Consider the following 21633-nt stretch of genomic DNA (forward strand, 5'->3'; position numbering starts at 1 on the left):
CACTTGTTATTCTTCTTTTATTGTAGAAATTGTAAGCATTGTAACTTTTATATGTATGTGATTTTGACTTTTCCAAATCCCTAAAAACCTAAATCACCATATTCTTATCAATTTAGTTATGCTAGTATTTGAGGACATAAACAAACCAGAACTTGAGATGATTCAGTGTTGGTTTTATGTGTGTATGATTTGCAGTTGTAATTTTTATGTGTGTGTGATTAGGATTTTTGATTATGGAAGTCTCGTTCTTTCTTACTTGAATTTGTTGCAAAAATTAAAGAATCAAGTTATTGTTGACTGCTAAATAATTTATATTAGTCTACTTGACTTGGTCGTTTTAGTTTTTTAAGAACAAGTTTATTGTAAGTATATTTGCGACGAGTCTTGAAATTGGATGTTCTTGTTGCTTATTGAGATGGTCTTGGAGCTGAGTTAGGCCTAGCATGCACCATCAATTAAGCTTCTATCTTTGTGTTTTTAGATTTATATACTACCTAATAATAAATTTAAAGTGTGTTTGCCATAGGATTTGAACCTTGCCCATACTACAACCTTTTTTAAAAAAGAACTCAGTTATCTTATCTCTTATGTATAATATGTTGTTATCCTTATTGATTGTTGCTTGTGTATTATTTATTGTTTGTTGCTTGTGTATTAATGTGTTTCTTAGTCACATTTGAAAATTCAGGAAGCATTGTTGCAAATTTAGAAAGACGTTCCTGAAACATATTCCTTGTTTTCATTTTTTATTGCAGGAAATGAGGATTGATCATTGCTTGTTGGAGTTTATCTTATACTTCTCTCAATTGGGGATATAAGAGTAGCAAATATTGCAGTAGCTGTGGAATTGTTCTCATAATCAGTGCATCTAATGCAATACATGATGTGTTTGGCTCTTATTATTGTGGTAACATTGGTAGTTCATGTGGTAATTATTTTTGTAGAGACACATATATGGTCAGAAAGAATTGGAGCTGTAATAGCACTCAGAATCAAAGACGAACGGTGCTCATTCAAGATTGAAGGCTTCAGTTGCCATATGAGATTGAAGTATTTACAGTTTGAGTCTTTGTATTCACATGGTCTTTGTTTTAGCATTAGGATTTTAGTTATGAAAGATAGTTTGGATGGTTTTCACCACAAAAATTGTTTTAAAACATATTTAGGAAGATTTGTATTAACTATCTCGATATTTTGGTAGATAGCTATGTTTTCACCAGTAAACATATAAAAAGGATTTGAATGTAACATTCATGAAGGATTCTCATATATTTATGAATGATTTCTTGAATTTCAGGAAGACCGTCATGAAAATAAAAAAAAGAGCATTAGGAAGGAGTCATTGACATTTAGGAAGAACTCCTTGAAATTTAGGAAGAATTCATTGACGTTAGGAAGATTTTCCTAAAACATCATGTTGGATATTTCTATTTGCTACCTTTATTGTAAAACACCAATATGTGCACATAATCAAATCATTATATATCACTAATAAAGTAATATGTGATACAATAAAGCAAAACACATATAAAGAGATTTAAACACTCATTTTTAAAAATTTAGGAAGGATTCCATTGCTTTTAGGAAGGATTCTATAGCTTTTAGGAAGGTGTTTTTGAATTTTAGGAAGACCTTCCATAATGACGAACTCAAACTTCCACTCAAGTGCTCATTTTCCCATCTTCATCATCAACTCTCTGCTTTGTTCATGAAATATTTGTCATCATGTATATCATCAATCACTTGAGTTAGACCTGAAAACCTTATTCAACAACATGATCAGTCCATGAATTCAATTTTTGTTTTAACATTACTTCAAGTGATATCTTATATATCACCCCACATTTAAACTAGTTCTGCAACACTACCAGATTGATTAACCTTAAAACCCCAAGAAACACTACCAAGTTGATCTATGCCATTAGCAAAACAATTAAAAAAACTCATAGCAAGCTAGATACCTACCAATTCAAATCAGTCCTTCTAATCTCCATCTCCTTACAAGCTTCACTATAACATACTTATAGAAGCTTCAAATCCTTGATTCATCAGTTTCTTATGACTTCTCTTTCCCCATTTCTGAAAAAATGTGCTCTACACATCATCTGTTTTTGACAAACAAAAATCTAACTCAAACATTACAATAACATACAATAAAAAGTTTAAAGATTGGTGTTTTTTGTTAGTTAACTGATTTGCAATGATTTGAAACGAGAAGCAAGACTAAAGAGAGCTTATGAACAAATCCCATAGTCCAAAACTCCAATTGATTTGAAATCTTATTTGATCTCATTCATCATTGGTAACTCTCTCTCTCATGTTCCTCATTTCCCTACACACAACAACAAGTCATAATTTACAAAGAACAATTTCAACATCTGACAATGAAAATTCCAAAAACTTAATTTTTACTTCAATCCTTACCTTGATTAATAGATTCGATAACAGCGAACAAGATTCTCTCACTGAAGCTCGCCGTTGCTGAGTCCATTTTCGTGGTCGTGGGAATTTGCAGACTGAAACGACGGTGGCGGTGGATTTGTTGTATGCAAAAAATCGAGCTCATCACCTTCATCAACACCACAATCAAATCAAAATCTATCGGTTCTTCCCTCCAAATCTAGAAAACCCAAGCTCCAAACACATGCTCTTTTCTTAAAAACAGAGCTTGTGGAGTCGTCAGAGATTTTGCCGATTTAGTACGACCCTAAGCTTCTTGTAAGACTCTGATTATTTTTTTTTCTCTCTTTTTTTCATTAATTAATATAATAATTAATTATAGAAAAATGCTAGTTTTGGAAAACTTGAGCGTGTGTGCTAATTTTGGAAGAAAAACCTAGAATGGTGCTAGTCTAGAATATATTTTTTTTAAATTTAATTTTGCACAAACTTGAGGAATTAATCTGCAAACGGTCCAAGTTAAGGAATAATTTTGCAAATTACCAAAAGCTGAGGAATTTAGCGATCATTCTCTAAACTTGAAGAATTAAATAATTATTTTTTTGTACTTCACAAAAATGATAATTTGTAAATATTGTTAAGTTATTTTCTATACTATAACATATAGGGGATGACCCTGTTTTAAAACGCGGCCGCCTAGCCGCCTGTTTAATCGCTGATCGGGACATTACCGCCGCGATTTTGAGCAATTCGGTCTAAGAAATCGTTGACCGATTTTATACTGATTAATCGTTGAAATCGGCTGAATAACCGATTTAATAACCCAAAATTCAACTAATAATTGTTGGGCCTTATAATTTGAGTGGGCCTCAACCGATGTAAGTGAAGTTGTGAGCACCTCCTTCCCCCATCAACCGATGTGGGATATGAGATTTTGAATTATGACTTTTTAATTTTTTTTCTCTCTTTTCAGTATTTTTTTTTACCGTAATGATTTGTTTATATATTAGTAAGATTATTTTGTAATTATAAGACTAGTTTCTTAACTATATATTTTTGTCAGATGTATATTCGTTAGTTGAAATTGTAATTAATAATGCCTAAACATATTTGTACATATATATATTTGACATAATCTATAAAATTAATGAATTATATTTAATTTAATATAATATAATATATAAAACTAGTTCCCGATTCAACTCCGTTTAATCTCCGATTTCTTTGCAAGGCGCTAGGTCCGTCCTCGCCGCCGGACTACCGCCTAGCGATTTCTTAATTGGAGATAGTAACAAATTTCGTTTTAATAGAAGTCATAAATTTATCACATAATTGCTAGGCAATTCTTTTGCTTCAATACATATAATAGTGTAGAAATGTACAATACTTCACAATATTAATTGGGAGGATATTTTAAATTCTAAAAATGATAAAAGATTTGAATTTTGAGGTTGTCTAGAATAGAATTGAACGAAGAAAACATGCAATAAAAGTCTCAAATAATATTTGACTTTCCGTTTGATGATTTATGTATTCCGGCGTATAGAACAATCAATAAACCTAATCAGTTCTCTTAACCCAATTAAAAAACAAACCACCGTTTTAAACACCGTTCAGTCGCGTGTTGCAGAGCGCAGAACCTTCCACCGACACGTGTCATACCCACAGGTCCGTCTCACGCTTCCCTATCGCCTTTTTTTTGTTTTTTTTTCTTTTTCTCCAAGGCGTCTTCCTCACCAAGGTTTTTTTTCTTTTCTTTTTCTTCTTTTACCAGAACCTTCTTCTTCACCTCATCTTCGAAGATCCTCAGGTTCTTACTTCTTTTTTTTTCCTCTTCTCTCGATTGATAACGAAATCAAAGTTTGTACCGTTTCGTTTCGTTGATAAGGTTTCCGATTGTACCGATTCTCTCTAATGTCAATAAAAAAAACTGTTATGTGAAATGCGTAATGTATCGGAATCTGAAGTTTTGCTATTATCATAGCTGAATGATGAACGAAACTTGTTTTTATATTTGACTTTTTTTTTTTGGTTGTTGTTGTTGATTGATTGATTGATTGATTAGCAGTTATGGCGTCGTCAACTGCTTTGATTTGTGATACCGAAGCCTGGAAGGATTTGAAGGTATTGTTAGTCTTCTAAGATTTCTCTGTTCTTAGTTTGTTTGTCAATGGTGTTTGTTTGGAGAAGAGTGATTTGGGGTTGTTTTGGTAATTTTGGCAGGGACATGTAGAAGATATTAAGAAGACTCATTTGCGTGATTTGATGAGTGATGCCAACAGATGCCAGTCTATGATGATGTATGTGTAAATCATTCATATGCTTATCTTTTCTTTTTTTCTTGTATATAAATGATTTTAAGGTTATCTCTATAGCTATTATAGAGAAGGTGGATGTTTTTGTTTTGTGTCGTGGCATCAAAATTTGTGTATGTTTTAAGTAATTGCGCATTCTGTGTGGTATGAGTTTATCAGGGAATTTGATGGGCTGCTGTTGGATTATTCTCGACAGCGTGCAACTGAAGAGACGATGGACAAGCTTTTGAATTTGGCAAAGGTGAAAGCAGGATGTTTATTGGCAGATTTTCATACAACTGCGATGAAATTTCACTCGAGATTTTAATCATTTGTTTCTGTATGCAGGCTGCTCAGTTGACAGAGAAGATCAGCAGAATGTTCAATGGGGATCATGTGAGTTATACATTGACAACAAGGATATATAGGAAGATACTGGAATAGCTCTGAATCTCAGTTTGATTTTATCATATAGTGTTACACTTTAGAGTATATAAATGAAGACATTTCTATTTCCTTTGGTATACTGATATAGACGTTTTTTTCTCATCTCCATTCTTTCATCTCTTGTTGTCTGATTTTTTCTTTGCGTAACATCTCTGAATGGCTTCCCCAGATTAACAGTACGGAGAACAGGTCAGTTCTTCATGCTGCGCTCCGTGCTCCAAAAGATGCAGTTATTAAGGCTGATGGAAAGAATATGGTTCCAGAAGTGTGGAACGTTCTAGATAAGATCAAGGAATTTTCTGAGAAAATTCGCTCTGGTTCATGGGTAATTTGCACATGCCACTAGAAAGGCTACCTCTAAAGTTTACATCTCTATGTGTTAAGTTTTCTGCACTAATTGACAGGTTGGAGCTACGGGCAAACCACTGAAAGATGTCGTTGCAGTTGGTATCGGTGGCAGCTTCTTAGGTCCACTGTTTGTGCACACTGCTATTCAAACAGGTGGCTGCATCTAGTCTTGGTACCTAGCCTCTTGCTAGTGTTCTTTCTAGCTGGTGTAATTCTAATTTATGCTTTTATACATGTTCATACTCAGATCCCGAAGCTCTAGAGAGTGCTAAAGGACGCCAGCTGCGATTGTAAGAATTACGTATTTTTTCCTATACATATTTTTTTTCTCTGTTTATTTCCGCAAGGCTTTGGTAGTTTAATGAATGCTTGTCTTCATTGATATGCTTACGGTTTAAATTTTCTCCTGAAGGTCCACAGAAACTCCTAATTTATGTGTTCTTTTACCACTAGTGTCACATACTCCTTGTTTATCTAATTTTCGGGTAACTTAGTAAGAGGAGGCTGTATTGAACTTGTTAGCATCTAGTTATGTATCTTGGATTCCATTCTTGGTTATATATATATATTTTTTTGTCTTGTGGCAGTCTATGTTTACACCTCAATTTAATGTGTGTCTTTTTTTTGCAGCCTTGCAAATATTGATCCTGTTGATGTTGCGAGAAATATCAATGGACTAAATCCAGAAACCACTTTAGGTTCATGCTCAAAACTATCAGTAAATGCACCTTTATCATTTCCATTTATGGGCTGTACTCTAAATAATCTTGAGGATACTTATAACTCCAGTGGTGGTGGTCTCAAAAACATTTACTACCGCTGAAACAATGCTGAACGCTAGAACATTGAGGGAATGGATTACAACTGCTCTTGGGTTAGTATTTCAGGCATTCTAAATCTTGTTTTGTTAGAAACTTACAATAACCATGGCCAGAGATCTGTCTCTCTCTACAACTCCTCGTTTTGGCTGCTCTCAGTGATGTAGTAATGAATTTGCTCATACTTCGGCTACGTGCATCAGTGCATGTTGTTTTTCCTGTTTGTATATGTCTATGGAAAGTATTTGTGATACCCTATTGTAGACGGTAGACATTATCGTCAGAGGAAATCTTTTATGCTTTTACATTTACTAGCAATTTTGCTCAAAATATAATCTGTTATTCTTTATTCGTTATTCATCTAACATGGGATAACTTAACAGGGCTTCGGCTGTTGCAAAACACATGGTTGCTGTCAGCACTAATCTTGCGGTATGTATTTGCCATAGTTTCTTTGGGGACATAATTTTTTCTGTTAAAACCGAATACAGAGACTTGAGCCTTTCTGATAATGTTGAGGCTTTCTGATTATGTAATGGATGGACATGTTAATCTAATCTTAAACTGAATTATCTACCAGGTTTAGTGGACAATGGTAGTCTCCATGCTCTAGGATTTGTGATTTATTTCTACTTCCTTCAGCATTTTCATATTCAGAAAGTCAGGAACATGTTTACACTCTGGATGTTTTGTTTAACAGTTAGTGGAGAAGTTCGGTATTGACCCAAACAATGCATTTGCATTTTGGGATTGGGTCGGCGGAAGGTACAGTGGTAAGTTCTTGTTTGTTTTCTTGTTGGATTCATTTTCTCTCCCATATCCATTTACTTAAGTCTTTATCTGAAATTCTGCTGCAGTTTGTAGTGCTGTTGGAGTCTTACCTTTGTCGCTGCAGTATGGCTTCTCTGTGGTTGAGAAGTACGGTAACTTCTATTTATTATCCTTTTCATAAAATGTCTTAGGAATAGGATAGGAAGTAATACATATCTGTCTTCAGAGATTATTTAAATAAGCATTAGATGTACTGGTTCTAACTATAAAGCTTCAGGAAATATATTCATGTATACCCTGTTTTGTGTTTTCCCGTATCAGAATGATTTCTTCCTTTCTCTTGTGTTCCCGTTAATGGAATGTTCTATGTTTCTAAATCCCAAAGAAACCTTCTTAAAGGACGCAGTTGATATTTAGTCTTTTCTATTTTGTATTGCAGGTTTTTGAAGGGAGCTTCAAGCATCGATCAGCATTTCCAGTCCACACCATTTGAGAAGAATATTCCTGTGAGTGCTTCATTTTGATAATCGTCAAGAGTAACTTAAATTTTTCCTTCGATAATATGTATGAGTGCATTGGGTGTGTGAGATAATATAGAATCACTCTGTCATGAAGCAGCCCTTATACTCATTTGATAGCAAGCATTTCCATTTACTCCCAGTATAGATTCCCATATGTTAGTATCTACTGTAGTCAAGGCAGTGTGAGAGGTTGATTTGGTGATCTCTTAACGGTTTCAGGTGCTTTTAGGGTTGTTGAGTGTATGGAATGTATCGTTTCTTGGATATCCTGCCAGGGTAAGAATTGACTACTTCTACAACAGGCTGAATTTTTTTTCTCGGATTAAGATGTTCAGCCTCCATTAACATCCTTTGGTTTTCTCAGGCCATCTTACCTTACTCTCAAGCCCTTGAGAAATTTGCTCCGCACATTCAACAGGCATGTGAACTGGGTTTTCCTTTTGTCTTCTTAACCCTTGCTTCTTCATATCTATTTTTGACATTAAAAATTAATTCTTTTTACTGGGACCAATTGTTTGATTTCAGGTTAGTATGGAGAGTAATGGAAAGGGAGTCTCAATTGATGGTCTGCCTCTCCCGTATGAGACTGGTGAGATTGATTTTGGTGAACCTGGAACAAATGGTCAACACAGCTTTTACCAACTAATTCACCAGGTACATGCTACACATAGATTTTACTGGAATTTTGGACTGGGTTTTAGCTGATAAGCTAACGATAAATGCATTTATCTTACTAAATGATGTTTTAGGGGCGTGTAATCCCTTGTGATTTTATTGGCATTGTGAAGAGTCAGCAACCTGTGTACCTGAAGGGTAGGCATTTCCATTTCTGTTGTTGTAAATTTGACTTGAGTTCTTTTTTGTGTATTCCCTTTCTTAAATTCTGAATTTGATTCACAGGAGAGGTGGTCAGTAACCATGACGAGTTAATGTCCAACTTTTTTGCCCAGCCTGATGCGCTTGCATATGGGAAAGTAAGACATTACATTTGGTCATGCGGGATAGATAGAGACTGATGTATGACTAAGGTTCCGTTGTAAAACAAACTTTTTGGTTTTTCCTTTGTAGACACCTGAACAGTTGCAGAAAGAGAACGTTTCGGAAAATCTCATTCCCCACAAGGTAAAAAATATATGGTCTTGGATCATTATTAGAAAAAAGGACTTCTATGTTTTTCAGTATAATCACGTATTTGGGTTACTAACTGTTGGTATATTTCCACAGACATTCTCCGGCAATCGACCTTCTCTAAGCCTTCTACTTCCAGAATTGACTGCTTACAGTGTTGGCCAGGTCTGTCTCTATTTCAGGTTTATCAGTATAGTCTTAAGATTGAGAACAGAGGGTCATTGCTATATATAAGCTGACATTTTTGTATATGTTTTGTTTTCAGTTGTTGGCAATCTATGAACACAGAGTTGCAGTTCAAGGCTTTGTGTGGGGTATCAATTCGTTTGACCAGTGGGGAGTTGAGCTAGGAAAAGTTTTGGCTACTCAAGTGAGGAAGCAGCTTCATTCATCACGCACTCAAGGAACGGCTCTCGAGGGATTCAATTACAGTACCACCACACTTTTGAAACGATATCTCGAGGTATGATTCTGTAAAGACTTTCACATTCTCAAATTTCGTTCATGGCTTTGCCTAAAATCATCTCTCAAACACTCTTCCAGACAAGTTCCGAGCCGCAGATCTGATGAACAAGCCCCTGTTTCTCCTCCTTCAACCAAACGCGAACCATTGGAGCATTTTTCACCCTTGTTCTTTTTTTTTTCCCAACTGTCCCTAATCAGTATACTTCATTGGCACTCATAAATCATCAAAAAGTGAGGATTCAACCCCATAATTTCAGAATTGGGAGCGTATCTATTTGATGAGCTATTTTTTTTCTAAGTTACGCTCATAAAAGGTTTAAGAATATTTCACAGCCTTTTTTGTATCCTAATAAGTCACCAAATCAGGACGAGGATGAGAACACAACCACTTCAGAAAATAACATAACCGATGCTAAACATCATCACTTTTGCCACAAGTCCTTACTCCTTGCTCAACTTCAACACTGTTTACACAATTAGTGGTTTAGAACTAAAAAGTTCACTCAAATGCATGTAAAGAATATGAAGTGATGAGTTTTTACAACTCTGGTTTCCTTATCAAACCACGATTGAAATTTTGTTTCTTTCTGAGAATGGTAGTTTACGAACATGATTGTCGGCGCATGACCCCATCATGTGCACGAGTTGTGTCGAGTTAAGTCCATGATATGACCATGTGATTGTGCTTTTTGTGTTAGCAGTCATTTACTTTGGTGGGTGACCGCCTCTAAAATCGATAAACGCTCATATAAAGTCATATAACTTTGCCACTTGTAATCCAAGTAAAGATGTTCTAAGCTAGTATGACGTTTCTATAGGAGTTTCGACCTGTCCTACGTAAAAAATTTAATAATTGCAAAGTTTTGGGGTTTGTTGCTTTCCAAAACTAGCCTAATAAAACAAGATATGCACTTATACCGTTCATGCAACAACATCAACACACTCAACCGACTAATGGCGCTTCCATCGGTCGTGTCGTGTTAAGGGATCTTGCCCGTGTCCGACTCAACTGAATGTTTTCATTAACTTACCATGTGGGACTGTTGAGGTTAGTTAGTTAGTGGGTTGGTTAAAAACGAACAATTAAATTTTCATGTTAACACTCTGTGTTTATTTCAGGGTTTGTATATGGCTTCCGTGTTCATATTCAAACATTTTTAGTTAGGGGTGTTTCAATCAGGATTTTGATTTGGTTTCAGATTTTCAGTTTATGAATAATGGTCTACAGCCTAATTAAACCTAATCCCATATTAAAGTGTTTGGTATAGATTTGGTTTCGATTTAAAGATTAGGAGTTTAGTCAATTATATCCTTAATAGATTGGTGTTTTAAATATAGAAAAATGAATCCATTTAAACCATAGAAAAATGAATCCTTTTAAACCATATTAAGATTTAAATTAGGAGTTTAGTCAATTATATCCTTAATAGATTGGTGTTTTTTGAATCTAACATTTCAGTTTGGATCGGTTTATCCGAGTTGAACACCCTAATTCAATTAGTATCATCTTAAAATCAATCCTCTATATAATAAAACGGAAGTATACAACATTGTTTTGTGAACTATATAATTTTAGTAAGTTGGGTACAAATAAGTTATAGATTAAGTTTTATATTATTTGTATAGTCTGGATTTATTGTTTCCAAAAATCTTAAAGAGAATATTTTAAATAATCATTTGATTTCATCTAACTTACCATATTAATTTCCTTTATTAAATTATTCATCAAATAAAATCTTTTGATATCTAACTTAACATGTTAATTTGTTAATTATCATTTTACTTCACCTCTCATTTTTATATATGAGTCTATTTTGTGAAACAAATAAATTATCATATTATTTATCATAATTAAAAAATAGTTTTATTTCCGGATATACCATAAGTTAAATTTTTAAAAACAGATACAAATGATTCAATCTATAAAATATTCAAGTTTACTTAATATTATTTTTTTAAAATAATATCTATTGAATTAAATATTTTACTGAGTAACGGGTCAAAATTTGAATATTTAAATTCAATTTCATACTTTTTGTTGAATTTAATAATTTTATATAATATAATAAACTTTAAATAATTTATTTTGAAATATTTTTAAAATATCGAAACTAGATGTTAAAGTTAGAAACTATAAACACTCTAAATTGGTTTGTTATAGTAATGTCAATAATATGTCACTATAATATGATAGAATTTCAAACCACCAACACTTTCGAGGGCTTGGGTTGGTGGTTTGGTACCCATGATGACAGGACGCTACTTTTGGGAGCTCGCAGTTCTCGACGCAGTCCTTCTTCCCTTCACTCGGAGTTTAATGCCTTGCTTTGGGCTATGGAGTCTCTTCGGGCGGCGGAGATTGATTATCAGAATTTTGAGTCAGATAGTGCTGAACTGGTGGCGTTGGTGCAGACTCCGGATGACTGGCCAGCTTTTTCGCATTTATTGGAAGATTTCCAATCCCTCAGATCATCTTACTCGTCCTTCACCCTGACCCAGATTCCGCGAACGTCAAACGTCCAAGCAGACTGTCTTGCTCGCTCCTCTAGATCTTTAGCTACTGAAGTCTCATTTGTAAACTCATTTGCTCCAGTTTGGTCAACCAATCTTGGAGTCACTTTTTAATTTATTTTAATGTTAGGTTGGAAAAAAAAAAAAAAAATTCAAAAAACCAAGTATATTAAAACAAAAATTAAAACAATATATTAAATTACTCATAATATAATAACTCGCTTTTTAAAAACCAAATTCACAAAATTATGTCTTATAATGACATTCATAAGGTAGAATATATATTGTTGAAATAAATTCACATACATAAAGTAATACAACATATTAAAATTTTATTTTAAAATAGAAAATATACAAAATTATAGAAAATTTAATAAGTGTTATAGCATGAGTACTTATCTAGAATCATTAACAATATAAAAATTACAAAATAAATCTTTTTTTCAAGTCATCATATTTAGCATATGATTTTGTTGCATAATATTTTATCCAAAAAAACTTTTAAATACAATCATATAAATTATATTTTATATAAAAATTACAATATAAATTAAATAAATTTCAACCCGTGCTCTTAATCTAATATCTTTTACTATTATGTAAGCTAGGGAAAATGTCAAGAGAGGCTAGCTAATGCCTTGTTTCTAATAAGGGAAGAAGGACATGCATGACATGGAGATTAAAGAGATTTCCTATCTGTGATGGAGATCAAGCTTATTCGATCGACTATTTCTTACGTATTCTTTGTGTTTTCTTTTTCCATATTTTTTCTTTGGTCAATTTTTAAGTTTGGACTTTTGATTGTCAGAAAAGGAGATTTTTAGTTTTGAAAGTACATCATAGCTCTGAAGGTGACAGGAGCCTGCGAAGTGTCTCAGAGTGCTGATATGCTGATGTGGCGTGATGTGCTGACGTGGAGAAAGATTGTGGGACGCGGTAAAAAGATGCGTGAGAAGGAAAGAAGAAGAGATCAAGATATACTCGAAGTTATTGAGAGTATATTTTCTTAGAAGAGATAAGGAATGATATTTCCTCGGAACAAAGAATATTTCCTTTTAGATAGGATTCACAAAGATCTAGGTTAGAGATCGTTTGTGGGGTTATAAAGTGACGAGGGCTAGCCGCAAAAAGAGCTAGCACTCATGGGGAAAAAGTTGTGAGATTTGTAAACCTTCAAGCATTCTCAAAAAGGCTTAGAAGGTGAGTGTGTTGTTTTACTCTTTTAGATCTACACAGGGTGTTGTGCTAGATAGATAGGAGAGTAGGCTTAGGTTCATTTCTTGTAACAAACGGAAGATTGAATAAAAGCGTTTGATTGGCGCCTTTCCAAGCGGGTTGTTTGAATTGTGGTTCTCTATACCTTTAAAATTGGTATCAGAGCAGACACCTGATAAAAAGTTTTGGTATCCTTTTTTCAACAGGTGAGATCTTGCAACAAGGATATGGAGAAATCACTGGATTTTGTTGCGGTTCAATCACCATTGAAACTCGAACCTGAGTGCTTTGGCTTTTGGAAAGTGTCAATCAAGCAGGCCATCTCAAGCATCGACATGGAAGCTTGGTTTGCGGTGGAAGATGGTTGGTCACATCCTACGGAGAAGAATGAGGAAGGAGAAATGGTTCCTAAGTACAGGAAGAAATGGACAGCAGAAGAAAAAGTGGAGTCCAAACACAACTGACAGGCACTGTCAGTTATCTTCAAGTCCGTGCCTAGGGATATCTTCAATCAAGTTCAAGGATGTGTAGCCGCCAAGGAAGCATGGGATATTCTGGTAATCACTTTTGAGGGAACAAGTAGGGTCAAACGTACAAGGCTGGACAATCTTGCATCAGACTTTGAAAACTTGCACATGTCTGAAACTGAGTTAGTCGCTGATTACAGCAGTCGGTTGAGTGGTATTGCGCAAGAAGCTGTAGTCTTGGGTAAACAATATAAGGACAAGAAGCTTGTGAAGAAATTCCTCAGAAGTATGCCTGAGAAGTTTCAACCACACAAGTATGCTATAGATGTATCGCTGAATTCTGATGAGCTTAAGTACAATCAGGTGGTTGGAATGATGCAAGCGTTTGAGATACAGCTAAAGAAGAGAGAAAAGATGAATGAGAAGTCTTTTGCCCTTAAAGCCATAGAAGAACAGAAGCTTGCAGAGTCTCAGGAGGTTGCGGATGAAGAAAAAGTGGGCTTATTGGTTAAGAAGTACTTTCGCAAGATGGAAAGGGGTCAGCGAAAGGGAACCACGTCGCTGATAAAATCCGATACTAATAAGGAGATCAGGAAGAGTGACAAGCAAGAACGATAGTGTGCTGAGTGTGAGGGTTTTGGACATTACAAGTCTGAATGTCCAAACAACAAACGTAAGAGTTCTCTGCAGTGCTATGGGTGTAAGGGTTATGGTCACACTAAGTTTGATTGTCCTTCACGTGAGAACAAGCAGAAGTCTTACATTACTTGGAGCGAAAGTGACTCAGATGAAGAAGTCAGCAAAGGAGAGGTTCTGAACAGCTTCATTGCACTGCTGGGTGTCATTGAGGAAGACGAAGAAGATGATGTGGTGTTGGAAAACAAAGACATAGATGAGAAGGTTGAATCTGATTCAGATGGAGAGGAGGCTGATTTGTCGATAGAAGATCAGATAGAGCTTCTCATCAAGACAGTGTTACAGAAGACTCAAGACAACACCCACTTGACTTCTGAAAGAGATACTTTGCAACTACATATTGCAATGATCACTAAAGAACTAAGTGAAGAGAAGGCTAAGACTCTGCGTCTTGAGAAGCAGTTAGAAGAACAGCTGAAGAATATCAGAATGCTGAATAAGGGAACTAAAGATTTGGATACACTGCTTAGCGCTGGAAGATCAAGCAATCTGAAGTGGGGTCTGGGTTATCAAGGAAGAAACACTAACACGACCACTCAGTTTGTCAAAGGGATGGGGTCTGAGCCCAAGCTGAACGAGAAGAAATTCTCTACAACGACTAGACCGTATGATCAGCGTTCTGTGAAGCAAAATCCAAGAATCCCAAGGATGAGGGTGCAGCCTGAGTTGTCTACTAGACTGCCATATGCCTCAAGTGGTTTTCAGCAGACGACTCAAAGACCTGTTCAGCTTAGTAGAAGAAGAGGATGTTGGTACTGTGGACATCTAACTCACTATAAAGCCCAATGCTATCAATTTCAGAATCGTGTGTCTAGCCTGGTGTGACGTGGTGAGTTTTATCCAGCTGTGAGAAGAAACACTCAGGGATATGTCAGGAAAGATGATCTCTACTGTCAGGTGGCATTCACAGCCGAAAAAACAGAGGTTTCATCAGGCCAAGTGGTACTTTGACAGTGGATGCTCCAGGCATATGACTGGTTACCTCGACAATTTATCCCATTTAAAAGATGTTGCTGGAGGAAGAGTTACCTTTGGTGATGGAGGAAAGGGAACAATCCGAGCAAAAGGTACAACTAGTGGTGATTCTCAACCACATCTTAAGGATGTTTTCTTGGTCGAAGGGTTGAAGGCAAATCTGATAAGTATTAGCCGGTTGTGTGATGAAGGCCTTGATGAGACCATGGAAAGCTCGACCAAAGAACATGGACGTGAGGATCAGCTTGAACCAGAGGAAGCACCGGAGGAGCAGCTTGTACCAGCGGAAGCACCGGAGGAGCAGCTTGTACCAGCGGAAGCACCGGAGGAGCAGCTTGTACCAGCGGAAGCAGCGGAGGAAGCATTGATCGTCCCGGCGGGTCCTATAACAAGGTCACGGTCCAAGAGGTTCAACCAAGCCATTAATGGAATACTTAAGGAGTTGGACAAGAAGCTTGAAGACGTGGCTCAAACAACTTTCACAATGATCACAGCTCAAGGTGCTCGGTAAAGGGTAAAGTGTTGCTTTGGATGCTTTTTTTTCCTTGGTCAAGTTTTGTCCCATTGGGTTTTCTTGACAAGGTTTTTAATGAGGCCTAAGTAACATTTTCAAGCCCCCTTTGCCAGCCCAAGTCGTGGTCCAAGGCCCTTACAAAGCCTTGGCCCATTTTCTTTCTATCTCTTTGCATTTATTGCTTTTGTAATTTCCAAGACTTTGTTAATGAGCTTGCATGAGTGTGGACTCTTGCATGTGCTCGATCTCTTCTCCTTCTAGACTCTTCTCCTTCGTTTCCCCTTTTCTATTTAAGCACCATGTATCTCTCATTTGTTTCTCATCAAAAATTTCTTTCTACTTGTTTGATCTGAGAAGTATGTAATATCTTCTCAACTTGTTTTCTTCTTAGTGTGTCATATCTAAGTTGAACTCGAGCCTGAAGTCTAAGAGATTTTCATCTCTCTTAGAAGTTCATTTCAATCCCCCTTTTCATCCGCTGCATCATTTCATCCCTTTCATCTTCTTGATCCGCTGCAAATCCAACCCTGCACCTTCTTCGTCGATCTTGTCTCTGCATCTTCGACCCATTGATCATCATCTTTATGACCGTTCATCTTCAAGACCTTGCGAGTGTGTTCTTGGGAGCAGATTCCTTACCAGGAGTCTATCAGGCCTAGATGTCACATCTACCAAGAAGGGGTGCAAGGCTGTTGATCAACAAGGATCAGTGCGACTCAGAGGCAGGAGATCTGGTAATAACTGCTACATGTGGAAATCATCAATGCAGTGTTTTAACACGACTACTAAGTTGGACACAGAGTTGTGGCATCAAAAACTCGGTCATCTTAATATTCGCACTATGATGAAATTGGCAAATCAAGAAGTTGTGCGTGGAATTCCTAAGCTAAAAGGTGACCCACATTTCATATGTGATCCTTGCAACAATGGTAAGCTAGTCAAGGCGTCTCATGGGCCTGTGGCAGACATTCAAACCAGTCATGCACTTCAGCTGGTACATATGGATCTGATGGGTCCAATACAAGTTCAAAGCATTTCTGGGCGACGGTTCATCTTTGTCATGATTGAAGATTTCACTCGTTACACCTGGGCGCGATTTCTACGTGAGAAATCAGATGCCATGAAAGCTTTCGCATACTTGCCCTGCAGATTAAGAGTGAAAAATGTTATATCCAAACTATTCGGAGTGATCATGGAGGAGAGTTTCAGAATGACAAGTTTGATCAATTCTGCGGGCATTAGGGCATTGTTTATCAGTACTCTGCTCCAAGAACCTCAGAGCAGAATGGTGTTGTCGAACGAAAGAACAGAATACTGCAAGAAATGGCACGAGCTATGCTGCATGGTAATCAGGTTCCTCATCGTTTCTGGGATGAAGCTGTCAACACCGCCTGTTACATCATCAACCGTGTGTATGTCTGACCAGGGACCAACAAGACTCCATATGAACTATGGAAAGGAAAGTCTCCAACAGTAAGCTACTTTCATGTGTTTGGCTGTCTATGCTACATTTTGAATGACAAGGATCAGTTGGGTAAGTTTGACTCAAAGAGTGATGAAGGGATCTTCCTTGGTTATTCAGGACACATCACTGCTTTCCGTGTCTACAACAAACACACGAGATCGGTTCAAGAAACAGTAAACGTTGTCTTTGATGATACTTCTTTTCAACAAGTTGATATGGTACCTGTTATCTCCGACAAAGATCTGGAAACTGATGATGAGAAGCACGAGCAAGGGTCTGACAGCCATAGTGCCCCTGCCAGCCCTGTGGTGTCAACAAATGCTCTTACTCCATCTTCTCAAGTTCATCGGAATCACTCCTCAGGCGATGTTATCGGTGCGATTCAGGGGGGTAGAGTTACCAGAGGCAAACAGATTGATTTTGCTCAGCTGGCTAGAAAGAAACAGAAGGCTGTGGTTCCTAACACTGTCTCTCAGGACTCTGAGATCGTTCAATTCGCCTGCTTTGTTTCAACTATGGATCCAAAGAATCACAAAGAGGCACTTCGAGATGAGTTCTGGGTCGCTGCGATGTTAGATGAGCTGGAACAATTTGAGCGCAGCAATGTGTGGGAACTCACTAAACGACATGCTAATGTCAATGTAGTGGGAACAAAGTGGATCGTCAAGAATAAGAGTGATGCCAGTGGGTGCATCGTGCGAAACAAAGCAAGACTGGTGGCTCAAGGTTACTCTCAAGTCGAAGGAGTTGATTTTGATGAGACCTTTTAATGTGAGCACCGGACAGGAAGCCGACCAAGACACGCCGGACGCGACCGAGACGCCTGACCAAGACACACCGGACGCGACCAAGACGTCTACTTCGAACGCGGCCAAGGCACCAGTAGTTCTCCCAGGAGCCACGACGAGGTCAAGGAGCTCCACCAAGGCGGCCAAACAAATGATCAACCTCTTCGTTCAATCGTTCGTTCAACATCACCCGGCCAACGAAGAGCTTGAAGGTTCAGTTCGCATGGCCTTCACTTTTACCCAAGGGTGAAGGCAACCAAAGTCACTATAGCGAGGAATTGTACTATTTTTCCTCACTCCGGGTTTGTCCCATTGGGTATACCGGAGGAGGTTTTAACGAGGCAAGGAGCTTAGTGCAAAACGTCGAAGGCTAAGTTGTTTCTCGCGTCAAGGCCAAAGACGGTTCTTTCTTCTCTTATGCGTTGCATTTTAATTTGAACTTTGGAATATTCTATTTTGAACGTTAGAGCGTTTGTGGCTAAGTTTGTTGCTCAAAGGAGGCGACATGTTCTATTTGCAAAGAGAACACGTCAATGGACGATTGTGCGGACCAATATGAGTCCGCGTGTCCTTAAGCCCCTCCCTTAACCTAGCTATTAAAACCTCTCTTAGCTCTTTGTAGTTCTTTAGACTTGAATGAAAATAAAACTTTTCTCAAAGAGAGATTCTTTGATCTTGTCTCAACCCTTTCTTTAGTTCAATCTAGGATTGCTCTAAGAGAGAACCCTAGCGACTCCAAACCGGGTTTGTCGTCGTTAGCTTGGCCGTATCGAGAGGAGAGCCAAACCTCTCGTGTCGTCAATCAATCTATCTCCGAGTCCATCGTTTCGTTTCCATATCGCAACCACTCGCTAGCCGTTCCGCATTCGACCCATCCTAACCGCATCCGTTCGACCGGATCGAGGCCAGAAGCTCGATCTTTCAAACGGCTTGTTTGTTTTCCGTCATATCCCGTTTCCCTCGTTTGTTTCACTCTAGTTTGGAATCCACAAGTCTTGTCCAAGGAAATCATCGTCAAGTTCATTCTGTCCGAGAACGCTTCTTCCGTCCGTACCGCTAGCGCGTCCTTCGGTCACATCACCTTTGCTCCAGTAACGAGGTTAGAATCAATCAGATTCATGTTCGATGTGTTATGTGCTCTCAAGTTCACATTACATCAGATGGACGTCAAAAGTGCCTTTCTGAATGGCATATTACAAGAAGAAGTGTTTGTGGAACAATCAAAAGGCTTTGAGAATCCACAACATCCTGAGCATGTGTACCGGCTGAAGAAAGCGCTATATGGTCTCAAGCAGGCTCCGAGAGCATGGTATGAAAGGTTGACTACATTTCTCCTGGATCAAGGCTACGTTCGTGGAAGTGTAGATAAGACACTGTTTGTTCTCAACAGTGACAACGCGCTAATGTTTGTTCAGATCTATGTGGATGACATCATCTTTGGTTCTACCTGTCAACCTCTGGTGCAAAGGTTTGTGAAAAGCATGTCAGAGGAATTTGAGATGAGTATGGTGGGAGAGCTGAAATACTTTTTGGGCTTGCAAGTGGAATAATCTGCTGATGGGATCTTCGTGTCTCAAAGCACCTATGCCAAAGAGTTGGTACAGCGGTTTGGTTTAGGGAAGAGTAAAGAAGCAAAAGTTCCTATGGGGGTCAATGACAAGCTTTCAAAAGATGAGGGAGGAGAGGATGTGGATGAGCGACTATACAGAGGTATGATTGGAAGCTTGCTTTATCTGACAGCAAGTCGTCCTGACATATGTTTGTCAGTAGGGATATGCACACGATACCAGGCCAAGCCTAAGATGTCCCACTTACTAGCAGTCAAGAAGATCATCAAATATGTCAAAGGGACAGTGAACTTTGGTATTGTCTTCACCAAGGATACCAATACCAGTCTGAGCGGATACTGCGATGCTGATTGGGCAGGTTCTGTGGATGATCGTCGAAGTACAAGTGGAGGATGCTTCTTTATGGGCAAAAACCTGATATCATGGCACAACAAGAAGCAGAACAGTGTCTCACTATCAACCGCTGAGGCTGAATACATTGCCTTGGGTAGCTGTTGTACACAGCTCCTGTGATGCGCCAAATGTCCTCCGACTATGGTATGGATTCTGATACTCTGTTGATTCATTGTGATAATTGGAGTGCAATAAACATCTCTAAGAATCCTGTCCAGCATTCTAGAACTAAACACATAGATATTAGACACCACTTTGTTCGTGAGCTAGTTGAGGCGAAACTGATTGAGATAGACCATGTGAGCACCAATTTTCAGCTGGCTGATTTGTTTACTAAGCCTTTGGACTTCAACAGATTCACAAATCTAAGGAAGTCTATCGGTGTCTGTGAACTCTAACTTTTTCTCTGAGTTGTGTTGGTCTAAAACAGGAACTGGAGCTAGGACAGATCATGGAAATCCTGGAATATATAGAAGATCAATATTCTGAAAAAGTGTGGGAAATAGCTGCCTGTCATGTCGGTCTGTCCATCCTATTAAACGTTGTTATGATTTAAGGAGGTCAAAGAGCTGTGAAGAGACATGCACATGCATTCTGAGGTTCAATGACCTGGGGAATGACAAGCTTAGAACCAGTGACTGACAAAATCAAATGATGTCACTGAAGCTCGAGATGCTAAGCTGTTTGGAGAAATTAAAGAAAAAAAAAAATGTGTGCTCTTCAAAGAGATGATCTCCAGCTGCCTTAACATGTTAGGATGGACTGAAGACTAAAGGCATGCCAGTGTGAAAGACTACCCACATGCAACAGTCCTCTGATCTTCGACAATTCAAGAGGTTGTGATAGTTCCTAGTAAAAGTTCTGAACAAGTGGCTGACACGACAAAGGTCTGGTTAGTGTTCTGTTTTTGTTATCTTTGTTTTTTTTTTAAAACAAAAAAAAAAAAAAAAAAAAATGTTCATGTGTGTTTGATTCTCGATCTGGGTCCATTAGAGTCTAACATTAGTGGTTGTGAGCATCTATGTTCTGGTTCATGAATGTGATAAAATTTGGTCTTAAAAGGAAATGAATGCTGGTTATTCATGCATTGTCATTAATTGTGATTGAATGAATGGACGAATGAATGCAGTCGGAAAAGGAAATAGGTGTGATGTACACTGATGTTTAATTGAGTGTTTTCAGAATGTTTTTAATATTTGGTCCGAGATTGTGCAGCCCATTGAGATTCAAGGGTGTGTATAAAGAGGAGCGGCTAGGGTTTTGGCGTTTTCCTCATCACCTCTGTGATTTCAACCCTGTGTCGATTAAACTTCTAATCATCTTTTCCCTATCTTGTCGATCAATCCTCTAAGCATCATGAAGTCAATCTTTAGTGGCTTTCACTATGATTCCAGTTCCGATGAGGAGCTCCACACTCCACCGTCTTCGTTGCCTCCGCCAACTCCACACGCACCGATCGATCCCGCAACAGCAATGATGATGTACCAGCCCCGCGATGAGTCCGCCACTGCAACTCCGGCTCGGGTGGATCCAATTCCCTCACCTTCTCACGGGAATCATGAGACATGCGACTCTTCATCTTCTCCGCTGAGAGGTGTCGTCCTGATTTCCAGTGGTAGATCTTACCGGTGATGTGCCTGTGCCTGTTCTGTCGTCTCATGGAGTCTCTTCGTGTCTGCGCAAAAGATAATCGCCTGCTGATCTCGACAGCCGTGACTCCAAGCGTCCATCTCTTCCCAGAGATAAGGGCACCTCCACCGCGTCTCGGGTGCCTCTTCAAAGGATTTCGATGCCAAACAATTCATCTCCTCAGAAGCTGCACGACGGTATGGGTTCTTTGCCTCTCGAA

At 38.1% G+C, this 21633-nt stretch overlaps 2 protein-coding genes across 8 annotated transcripts; both read left to right on the forward strand.

Annotated features, from left to right (window-relative positions):
* Window positions 1–3853: 3853 nt before the first annotated feature.
* Window positions 3854–9490, forward strand: LOC104771403 (glucose-6-phosphate isomerase, cytosolic). Of its 7 annotated transcripts, none has more exons than XM_010495914.3 (24): window positions 3854–4068; window positions 4175–4210; window positions 4469–4524; window positions 4624–4700; window positions 4875–4956; window positions 5043–5090; window positions 5311–5466; window positions 5546–5642; window positions 5737–5779; window positions 6120–6187; window positions 6279–6363; window positions 6691–6739; window positions 7008–7080; window positions 7165–7225; window positions 7518–7584; window positions 7819–7875; window positions 7964–8017; window positions 8125–8253; window positions 8349–8412; window positions 8500–8573; window positions 8668–8721; window positions 8824–8892; window positions 8993–9190; window positions 9271–9490. In XM_010495914.3, the coding sequence occupies exons 3-24, from the start codon at window positions 4471–4473 to the stop codon at window positions 9292–9294; spliced, it is 1683 nt and encodes a 560-aa protein (XP_010494216.1). In that variant the 5' UTR covers window positions 3854–4068; window positions 4175–4210; window positions 4469–4470; the 3' UTR covers window positions 9295–9490. The 7 variants fall into 7 exon arrangements, with proteins under 7 accessions (XP_010494216.1, XP_010494217.1, XP_087360638.1 ...); XM_010495915.3 differs by having other exon boundaries at window positions 3957–4068; window positions 4466–4524; XM_087504512.1 differs by having other exon boundaries at window positions 3958–4068; window positions 4175–4288.
* A 4063-nt stretch (window positions 9491–13553) lies between these two features.
* Window positions 13554–19373, forward strand: LOC147919474 (uncharacterized). Its single transcript, XM_087503980.1, has 7 exons — window positions 13554–13880; window positions 14037–14833; window positions 14979–15148; window positions 16020–16978; window positions 17095–17730; window positions 17822–18069; window positions 18530–19373. The coding sequence occupies exons 1-7, from the start codon at window positions 13554–13556 to the stop codon at window positions 19371–19373; spliced, it is 3981 nt and encodes a 1326-aa protein (XP_087360106.1).
* The last annotated feature ends 2260 nt before the right edge of the window (window positions 19374–21633 follow it).

This window comes from Camelina sativa, chromosome 20 (assembly GCF_030686135.1).
Source record: "Camelina sativa cultivar CO46 ecotype springtype chromosome 20, ASM3068613v1".
NCBI classification, from domain to species: domain Eukaryota; kingdom Viridiplantae; phylum Streptophyta; class Magnoliopsida; order Brassicales; family Brassicaceae; genus Camelina; species Camelina sativa.

What these genes read in the sequence shown, in the direction of transcription:
- LOC104771403 (XM_010495914.3), top strand. Translation starts at nt 4,471, where the DNA reads ATGGCGTCGTCAACTGCTTTGATTTGTGATACCGAAGCCTGGAAGGAT. An exon ending in AAGCCTGGAAGGATTTGAAG is followed by an intron (nt 4,525 to 4,623) that starts GTATTGTTAGTC and finishes TAATTTTGGCAG; the next exon opens with GGACATGTAGAAGATATTAA. An exon ending in AGCTTTTGAATTTGGCAAAG is followed by an intron (nt 4,957 to 5,042) that starts GTGAAAGCAGGA and finishes TTCTGTATGCAG; the next exon opens with GCTGCTCAGTTGACAGAGAA.
- LOC147919474 (XM_087503980.1), top strand. Translation starts at nt 13,554, where the DNA reads ATGTCTGAAACTGAGTTAGTCGCTGATTACAGCAGTCGGTTGAGTGGT. An exon ending in GGGAACAATCCGAGCAAAAG is followed by an intron (nt 15,149 to 16,019) that starts GTACAACTAGTG and finishes CATCTCTCTTAG; the next exon opens with AAGTTCATTTCAATCCCCCT. An exon ending in GTGATGCCAGTGGGTGCATC is followed by an intron (nt 17,731 to 17,821) that starts GTGCGAAACAAA and finishes AGCACCGGACAG; the next exon opens with GAAGCCGACCAAGACACGCC.